This window comes from Sprattus sprattus (assembly GCF_963457725.1).
Source record: "Sprattus sprattus genome assembly, chromosome: 11".
NCBI lineage: Eukaryota > Metazoa > Chordata > Actinopteri > Clupeiformes > Clupeidae > Sprattus > Sprattus sprattus.
Genome location: NC_137909.1, coordinates 19,387,133 through 19,397,062, shown reverse-complemented (window position 1 = coordinate 19,397,062; position 9,930 = coordinate 19,387,133). Strand labels below are relative to the sequence as shown.

General features: G+C 46.0%; 1 protein-coding gene across 1 annotated transcript; it reads left to right on the top strand.

Annotated features, from left to right (window-relative positions):
- On the top strand, positions 1 to 9,715 carry atp8b5b (ATPase phospholipid transporting 8B5b; the record flags this gene model as incomplete). Its single annotated transcript, XM_080847502.1, has 17 exons — positions 1 to 173; positions 411 to 619; positions 931 to 974; positions 1,176 to 1,341; positions 2,132 to 2,320; positions 2,518 to 2,633; positions 2,946 to 3,110; positions 4,450 to 4,561; positions 4,869 to 4,974; positions 5,310 to 5,451; positions 5,838 to 6,021; positions 6,332 to 6,555; positions 6,844 to 6,927; positions 7,575 to 7,820; positions 7,949 to 8,087; positions 8,438 to 8,568; positions 9,452 to 9,715. The coding sequence occupies 17 exons, from the start codon at positions 1 to 3 to the stop codon at positions 9,713 to 9,715; spliced, it is 2,694 nt and encodes an 897-aa protein (XP_080703628.1).
- Positions 9,716 to 9,930: the final 215 nt, after the last annotated feature.

The following is a 9,930-nucleotide window of genomic DNA, read 5'->3' as shown; positions in this document are numbered from 1 at the left end:
ATGTGTACCATCCTGGCCATTGGCAAAGGGATCTGGGAGTCCCAGGAGGGCTCAGCCTTCGCTGCCTTCCTGCCCCCTCCGGACGGCAACAATCCTCCCTTTTCTGCCTTCCTCACCTTCTGGTCCTACGTCATCATCCTCAACACTGTGGTGCCCATCTCACTCTACGTCAGGTGTGTGTGTGAACATGTGCATGTGTTTATGTGAGTGTGTATATGAATGTGTATGTGATATGTATTTGATCCATAACTACTGTGTCTCTCTATCCCTTGCTCTTAATTTCTGTCTCCCTTCTTCGCTTACTCCTTTTCCCTTTTTCTTTATCCATTTCTTCCCTTTTATTTTTCTCTTTCTCACTCTCTTTCACACTCTCTCTCTCTCTCTCTTTAACTCTCCACTCTCTGGGTCAGTGTGGAGATCATTCGGCTGGGGAACAGCTACTACATCGACTGGGACAGGATGATGTACCACGCTCCGACCAACACCCCGGCCCAGGCCCGAACCACCACCCTGAATGAGGAGCTGGGTCAGATCAAGTACATCTTCAGCGACAAGACTGGCACGCTCACACAGAACATCATGACCTTCAACAAGTGCTCCATCAATGGGAAATCCTATGGTATGGACAGTTCTAATCCCAGTGACCATAATCAAAGATGACTATTCATCAGTACTGTAGAAGGAATAGACTATACATAAGACCACTTTTGTAAAGTTGTTGGTCCTGTAGAAGTCATATCTGATCATGCAACTCTTCTTCCTCTTATGCAGTGGAGCAGATATGTGAATAAACATAGATAAGCTTTTAAAAAGGCAGAAGTTTCTTTTATCTTATTCCCATCAAATATATTCTGCAGTGAATATTTTTGGACCTCTCATAACTAATGGAGTGGTTGCTTATATGAGTTCCTATTACTTTCCATTATGCAGGAGATCTTTTGGACTTCGCTGGACACAGCATTGAGATCACTGAAGTAAGTGTGTTGTGCAAAACAAGTGAGAGAAGAAATCAAATACTGACGGAACGGTGTCGATCAGGTCACTTAAAGTCATTCTTTAAGTTATTTTACCTTTGAAAATAAAAAAAAACCTTTGACTACTTCTGTTCCTGAGAAATGGTACCAAAGCTTACTTCACTTACTGATCTGCTTACTGTGTTACGCCTTCTTCTACAGAAGACAGCTAAAGTGGACTTCAGCTGGAACCATCTGGCGGACCCAAAGTTCTCTTTCCATGACCCGTCTCTGGTGGAGGCGGTGAGACAGGGTTCGAAGGAGGCGCAGAATTTCTTCAGGCTGCTAGCGCTCTGTCATACCGTCATGCCCGAGGAATTGAATGACGGTGAGCGCCATCTTCTGGACATAAAGTGCTACTGTTTTTTTACTGGTTTTGAGTGGAATGAGTTGACATGTCTCTGACCTAATTACCCTTTCACATGTGAGTTGACTCGCTGACCCACTGACTTGATTCTTCTTGATTTTCCTGTTCAATCCGTATCTCTTCTTTTCTGGCCTTTCTTCTTAAATCTTCACCTCCCCTCTGCTGCCCTGTCCTTTTGTCCCCTTTTACTTCTCTCCTCCTTTTTCTTTTCTCCTCTCATATTTCTTCTTCCCCATCCCTTCTCCATGCCCTCTCCTCTCCATTCATGTCCTCTGCTCTTCTTCCCTCTCCTCTTTTATCTAATCTCATCCCTGAAACAACCGAATGCCCCCTGTCCTGACCCATTCTGTCATTTCCTCATTTCTCTTTTCCTCTACTTCTCTCTCTCTCTCTTTCTCTTTTTCTCTTTCTTTCTCTCCCTTGTCCTAATGTCCCTTCCTCCCCCCCACACTACTCTTTGTCTCTTCCACTTTCTCTTGTCTACCTTCCTGCTCTCTCATTCTCTTCCCCACCCTCCCATCCTTTCCCCTCTCCTCTCCACTCCTCTTCTCCTCTCCTCTCCTCTCCTCTCCTCTCCTTCACTATCCCCTCCTTCCTCTATTTTCTCTTCTGCCCCCCCATTCCTCCCCCCTTTTGCTCTCTATTATTTTTCATCCTGTCCTCATACCTCCCTTCTTTTTCCCTTGACTCCTCTTCTCCTCTCCACTCATTGTTTCTCTGCTCTCCTCCCTTCTCCTCTCTCCTGTATCAGGTGGTATAAACTACCAGGCTCAGTCCCCTGACGAAGGGGCGCTGGTGACGGCTGCGCGTAACTTCGGCTTCGTGTTCCGCGCCCGTACGCCAGAGAGCATCACGGCGGTGGAGATGGGAGAGGAGATCACCTACGACCTGCTGGCCGTGCTGGACTTCAACAACGTCCGCAAGCGGATGTCCGTCATCGGTAATGAGAAAGCCGGGGGTCAGAGGAGTTAGTAAAAGAGAGAAGTCTATGTACGACATAGAGAGAAGTGTTTAGTGACACTCTTCACAAGAGAACTTGAGATCACACCATACAGTTCTCCTGAGATATATTTTACTCCTGCCTTCTCATATCTGATATGTGTTATGTGTGTGTTTGTGTGTGTGTGTGTGTTCTAGTGCGCAGTCCAGAGGGGAAACTAACTCTGTACTGCAAGGGAGCTGACACCCTCATTTTTGAGAGATTGCACCCATCCTGCTCCAAACTAATGGAGGTCACTACGGAACACTTGAATGTGAGTGGCCGTATGCGTTTTTCTCTTTATGTCTTTTTCTATATGCATTAAACTCTCTATGGGAGGTTTATGTGTATAGTTATGTGTGCATACATTTACACCAAATCTAGTTTGGATTTTCTTCTGTATAACGCCAACGTTATTTGTTAACTGGTTTATAAGTATTACAGTGCTGTCTGTGTGTGTGTGTGTGTGTGTGTGTGTGTGTGTGTGTGTGTGTGTGTGTGTGTGTGTGTGTGTGTGTCCATGTGAGGTTTTAGCCAGTCCCCACTCTCTCCTTACCCACTCTCCTGTCTCTGTTTGTCCCTGCAGGAGTATGCTGGAGAGGGCTTACGCACTCTGGCCCTGGCCTATAAGGAGCTGGATGAGGACTACTTTAACAGCTGGAAAAAGCGCCACCATGAGGCCAGCACTGCCATGGAGGACCGCGATGAGAAGCTGGATGCTATCTATGAGGAGATTGAGAAAGACTTACAGGTAATGCTCATGGTGAACACCAATACTAAATATAAGTTTCCCCTTCATGGCATAAAGGCCTGGGTATTGGAAAAAGAGAATAACATCAACCAATTCTCTTTGAGTCATTTTGAAAACATACAGACACAGAGGTAGTATCTCTCACCAGTCCAGGTTAAAGGTGAGAGGGATGAACTAGGTGAGTATTAATAACTTTAGTTATTTCTGAAGTATACAGAGGTTGTCCCTCGTTTCATCCTTTGTCAGATTCAATCTAAATCAAATTAGAAACAAGATTGCATTTAATTCAGATGAGAAATAACTTCAAACAGCCAAATATGGCATTTGTAACATTTTAAACCAGGCACACAAATTCTTGAATTGTTTGTTTGCTGTACATGACATGTCATAAGGTCATATAAAATAAAGAGCTGCCAGCACTTTCAAGCAAACGGACAAGACAGTCTGGTGGATAATAAAAGAGCTCTTTCCTCAGAAAATATCTCACATTGATTTGGAGCAACTTAAACAAATCTAAATCATTCCCAGACAACACCATTAAATAAATATTTTTTATGGAATTGAGGTTTGGCCTTCAAGCCTCCAGGTAGTTTTGGGTCAAATTTCAAATCACATCATTATATATTCCAGGTGTTCAGAATAGGAAAAGACAAACATACAAATATTATTTCTTTCAGTGTGATTGCCACACGGAAGCCATTTGGATTCAGGAATTATTTGGACATATAGAATGTTTTTCTCCAGCAACAATGGCAGATAACATGTGACCTTGCCCGCAAATTGGTGGATGACCTTCCCAGGATTGCTTGAAAAAAATCCTGTGATGCCAAAGAACCAATACAATGTTTAAACTAATCCTACACTGTCTATGGGATATATGAAGTCCCATATGTGCCTCGGTCAATGTCATGTTTACCTTGGACAGGACTAGGACAGCCCCCGACTTTTCCTGTTATCGCAAAAAGTAGGTCAACGTCGCATGTGGTCAAAAACAACAGCTTGTTTTTGTATTGTTCCCATGGGAAATCCTATATACGGGGGTGCCAGCTGAAGTACTCTGTAGGTTAAGCCAGGAAACAGGGTTTAGTGAAACAGTTAGAACTGTCATGAGGGCAAAAGTTAGGTCATCCTTTGTCACAACAGAATGAAAACATTGCTCTATATGAATACTTGACAGAAATAATGAAAAGTAGATGAATACACAGTATGTGGATCTCATTTAAGGTTGAGTAAAAGTGTGTGTATTTGTATTTGTGTGTGTGTGCGTGTGTGTGTGTGTGTGTGTGTGTGTGTGTGTGTGTGTGTGTGTGTGTGTGTGTGTGTGTGTGTGTGTGTGCAGCTCTTGGGAGCCTCAGCAGTCGAGGATAAGCTACAGGATGGTGTCCCCCAGACCATAGAGCAGCTCTCCAAGGCCGACATCAAGATCTGGGTGCTGACTGGAGACAAACAGGGTCAGTGACACATGCGTCACAAACATTCACACATTCATGATCCACTTCCCTTAGCACTCACTCACTCACTCATTCAGTCACACACAGCCACATTCCACCAGTCTATCATACACTCACTCACTCACTGAATAAATGCAACGTCCAAATGTGAAAGTGTTCTTAATAAACCAAACACTTCAACCACCACGATGTTATTGACAGTAATGGTAGCAGGAGGTCCCTGTATAGCTGATTTACCTCCAAGCTGCCACCATCTGTCTTTTTCATGATGGTGTTGGATTTTTTTTCATGTGTTGTGTCAATACAGAGACGGCTGAGAACATTGGCTACTCGTGCAACATGCTGAGGGAGGAGATGAAGGAGGTGTTCATCGTGGCGGGAAACACCAGAGAGGAAGTGGCAGAGGAGCTGCGGTATGTCACCTCCTCCCTGCTTCACACACACACACACACACACACACACACACACACACACACACACACACACACACACACACATACACACACAGACCACTCACACCTCACACACACACACACACACCACTCATATCTCACACACACAACTCACAGCCTCACAACAGCTAAAGTTCTTATATTTCTGCATTCAACAGCAGACATAAACTTGTTTCTGATAAACAGACATGGTACTGTATTCAAAGTGCAATTAAGAATTTACAACCTTAGCAAGTACTTAACACTCTGTAGAGTCTTGTATCACACCCTTCTCTGGTTGCCTTGGGAACACACAGAACTGCCAGGAAGAAGATGAAACCAGATTCATCGGATGAGCCGCCCTTCCATAAGAGTGGCTTTCTGGGTAAAAAGAGTGAGGTGGTTGAGGATGAGACAGTGGAGAGCGAGTATGGCTTGGTCATCAATGGACACAGTCTGGTGAGTAAGAAAAGAGAATCTACATTAACTTAGGACATAACAGGAGGACACCATTGACATGCTTGGGCCCAGAAATGATTTAGTTGCCGAAGCCTGTCTGCACCGTAACTAGTTCATACTCATCTTTAAAGGCATCTCTTTTTTTGTAAGCTGGGATGGCTGTCTGCTCGTGTACTATAGTGATTATTTGTCTATTGTCTGTCCTTGTGTGTGTGTGTGTGTGTGTGTGTTTGTGCATGTGTGTGTGTGTGTGTGTGTGTGTGTGTGTGTGTGTGTGTGTGTGTATGTGTCTGTCTGTGTGTGTGTGTGTGTGTGTGTGTGTGTGTGTGTGTGTGTGTGTGTGTGTGTGTGTGTGTGTGTGTGTGTGTGTGTCTTTGTATCCTCAGGCCTTTGCCCTACAGGAGGATCTGCAGCTGGAGTTCCTGAGGATGGCCTGCATGTGTACGGCTGTGATCTGCTGCAGGGTCACCCCTCTGCAGAAGGCTCAGGTGGTGGAGCTCGTCAAGAAGCGTAAAAAAGCTGTGACACTCGCCATTGGAGACGGTGCCAACGACGTCAGCATGATCAAAGGTGGAAAGCAGGAGAGAGAGAGAGAGAGAGGGAGAGAGAGGGAGAGCGAGAGAGAGAGAGAGAGAGAGAGAGAGAGACTAGCGGCACTTAACAGAGGGATAGACTAGATGAATAGATTGATGAAGCAGAAATTGACACATTAAGACAAATCCGAAAAAATAGTTGACACTGTAAAAACATACCAAAAACTGTACATTTAGCATGCTACAGAAGCTTCTTTACAACCTGTGTTATATTAATCTGTGGAATGAATTGCGCTGTTCACCTTCACTTAGTTATACACCCTCTCTCGCACCTCTGGTACCCACAGCTGCCCACATCGGCGTGGGCATCAGCGGGCAGGAGGGCATGCAGGCTGTGCTGTCCAGTGACTACTCCTTCGCCCAGTTCCGCTACCTGCAGCGCCTCCTGCTTGTGCACGGCCGCTGGTCCTACCTGCGCATGTGCAAGTTCCTGCGCTACTTCTTCTACAAGAACTTCACCTTCACCTTCGTCCACTTCTGGTACGGCTTCTTCTGCGGATTCTCAGCCCAGGTGAGAGAACCAGTGGTCTTGCCTCTTGGTGTCTGTGAGTGTACAAATGTATTCTCCATGCAGACCACAGTAATGTGCTGTTATAGGTGTGGATCGAAGCCTCGTAAGCATTATCTGCAGTTAGATGTAGAAAGTGATACAGTTGCTCTTTTCTTATCCGATTAGATCCGCAGGAAATGTGAAATGGCCATTTCAAGGTTCATCTTGCTCAGTGCACATTTGTGGACATCAAAGATAAGACAAGATAGAAAGAGATAAGATGTTGAGCTGTGCTTTTCTTCTCCACAGACGGTGTATGATGAGTGGTTCATCACACTCTACAACCTGGTATACACAGCCTTGCCTGTCCTTGGCATGGCTCTATTCGATCAGGTGAGTGTGCGTGTGCGTGTGCGTGTGTGTATGTGTGTGCGTGCATGTGTGCGTGTGTGCATGTGTACATGTGTATACATGTGTATGGATGGGTGGGTGTATGGAGCTAGTATATCAACATCATCTGAGGTCAAGTGTAGTATGTGTATGCCTGTTGTCAATAGCATTAATTTCCTATGAGTGGCTACAAATGATAATGCCGTTCAAACCACAAATCCAAGAAATCCATAACCATCCAGGCCTTCCAGGCCCGTTCAACGCTAGTGACAGGTGTGAGAGGTGTTTAGTTTGCTTGTGTACACATGTGTCAGTATATTTGTTTGTTTAATTTAACGCTTTGCTGTCTCTCTCCCATCAACCTATCTCTGACCATCCGTTCCCCACGTTCCTCTGTGTTTGTCTTACTGTCTCTGGATATTTCTTTTACTTCATACTCCTTCCTCCTAATTACTTGTTTGTCTTCCTCCCTTTCTTTCTTGTCTGTTTGTCTGCCCCCCCCCCCCCCCGCCCCTTTCTGTTCATATTGGTAATGAAATGGCAATAAAAATGGTTCATTTGGCTACACCTGTAAGATCTAAGATACATTCTACCCCCTCTCCCTCTCTCCCTCTCTCTCTCTCTCTCTCTCTCTCTCTCTCTCTTCTCAGGATGTTGACCACCGCTGGAGTTTCCGCTGCCCTGAGCTGTACACGCCGGGTCAACTGAACCTGTACTTCAGTAAGCGGGCCTTCCTGCGCTGTATGATGCACAGCTGCTACAGCTCCCTCATCCTCTTCTTCATCCCCTACGCCGCCATCCACGGCACAGTCAGGGATGACGGCAAGGACATCGCAGACTACCAGTCCTTCGCCCTGCTCGCACAGACGTGTCTGCTCGTGGCAGTCAACATGCAGGTGAGTCCGCTGTGGGCCGCTGTGTGTCTCTCTCGTGCTCTCTCTCTTTCGCTTTCTTATACACACACACACACACATAATCAAACTCACTCTCATGGTGTGTGTGTGTGTGTGTGTTTTTATTGCAGCTTGGTCTGGACACAACCTACTGGACGGCTGTTAATCAGTTCTTCCTCTGGGGCAGTATGTCTGTGTACTTTGCAGTCACCTTTACCATGTACAGCAATGGCATGTTTCTCATCTTCACCTCCACATTCCCTTTCGTTGGTGAGTCTCCCCAAGTGTGTGTGTGTGTGTGTGTGTGTGTGTGTGTGTGTGTGTGTGTGTGTGTGTGTGTGTGTGTGTGTGTGTGTGTGCTTTACCATTAAGAACCTTCACCACACACATTATCATCATTACCCTCACCTCATGGCACTGTCTGTAATGGCATGCTGAGTTAAAGTAATCAAATCACTAAGTACCCTGCAAAGTTTTGTTCAGCTGCACGTGTGTGTGTGTGTGTGTGTGTGTGTGTGTGTGTGTGTGTGTGTGTGTGTGTGTGTGTGTGTGTGTGTGTGTGTGTGTGTGTGTGTGTGTGTGTGTGTGTGTGTGTGTGTGTGTGTGCGCATGCGTCTCAGGTGTGGCCAGGAACTCCCTGAACCAGCCCAACGTGTGGCTCACCATCCTCTTGACATCTATCCTGTGTGTGCTACCTGTGCTGGCCTACCGCTTCCTCTATATGCAACTGAGGCCCACCATCAACGACAAGGTACCTATACACATACAATCCCACATATAGTAGAGGAGAGCACACACACACACACACACACACACACACACACACACACACACACACACATATACATATATATGTGTACAGTACAGTCACACAGTCACTATGGCCATCCTAACTCTTACAGCTATATGACACTTCGACCCTAATGCACAATGCATCACTGTGAATGGTGTGGTTGATCCAATTTACATGTATTATTTTAGCAGATGGCTTTATCTAAAGTGGCTCACGGTACAAATATAGGTTACATTTTCATCACTAGCCTGGGTGTACTCCCTGGGAATCAAATCCATGTAGTTGTTTCTAGCAGCTTACTGCACAAGATGAGCCACAGGAATGCATACTATAAAGACAGCTTTAATGTGACAAACTGGAGCAGAAGAGACAGAGTCCTGCTCTCCCTGCCTGACCCTTCAGCACTGCTGCAGACTGCCTGAGACAGTGGGGCTTATTCACCCATTCAGAGCTATTTTTGGGCAGGCACTGTCAGGGTCACCTCACATGTGCGTGCTGGAGGCCTCTAGCAAAAGCTGTCAGTGTGAAAGTGAATCAGGAAAACACAGTGCTCCTGTACTCCACAGTACTCATGAAGGAAAAACTGCTGCCAGCTGACTAGCAGAAATGGCTGAGAATATGAGGGAGTTATCTGTTATGGGCAACCTAAACAGACCCCTTACCCTAGGTCTAAATGCCTTTTAGAACAGTAAAAGGATGAATTTTGAATAAAATATCCAGTTTTCTGTGCCGTTTAGCACCCAAGTGAGGGACTATTTACTATGCTACAGTTCTTCCATATAATGCCGCAAATGGATAATACGCAATAATATAACTGACCGGGTTCCCTTGTTCTGTCCAGGTGCGGTACAAAGTCAGACAAGACAAAGGTCCCCCTCCTGATGCTCCACGCCGCTTCCGTCCTCGTCGAATCAGCACGCGTCGCTCAGGTTACGCCTTCTCTCATTCGCGTGGCTATGGTGACCTGGTGACCTCCGGGCGCTTCCTGCTGCGCCCAATGAAGAGCCGGACGGCCCTGTTCTCCCGCTCCGCCTCCTCTGGGTTAACGCTGTCGGAGGAATCTCCACAGATTTTTCGCCCCATAGCCGAGGAGCCCATTGCCTAAACCACCTACACAGACACACACACACACATACATACACACACACAGACACACACCCAGCCACATGCACAAACACACACAGACACATCTTCACTTAGTGGTTGGTCTGCCACGACGAGTATCAGATCCGACTGCATCTGACTGAACTGTGGACTTTACACATAACTGTAGCTAACACTAAAAGGAGCATTTAAGGAATGTAGCACTTCATGAAAGTG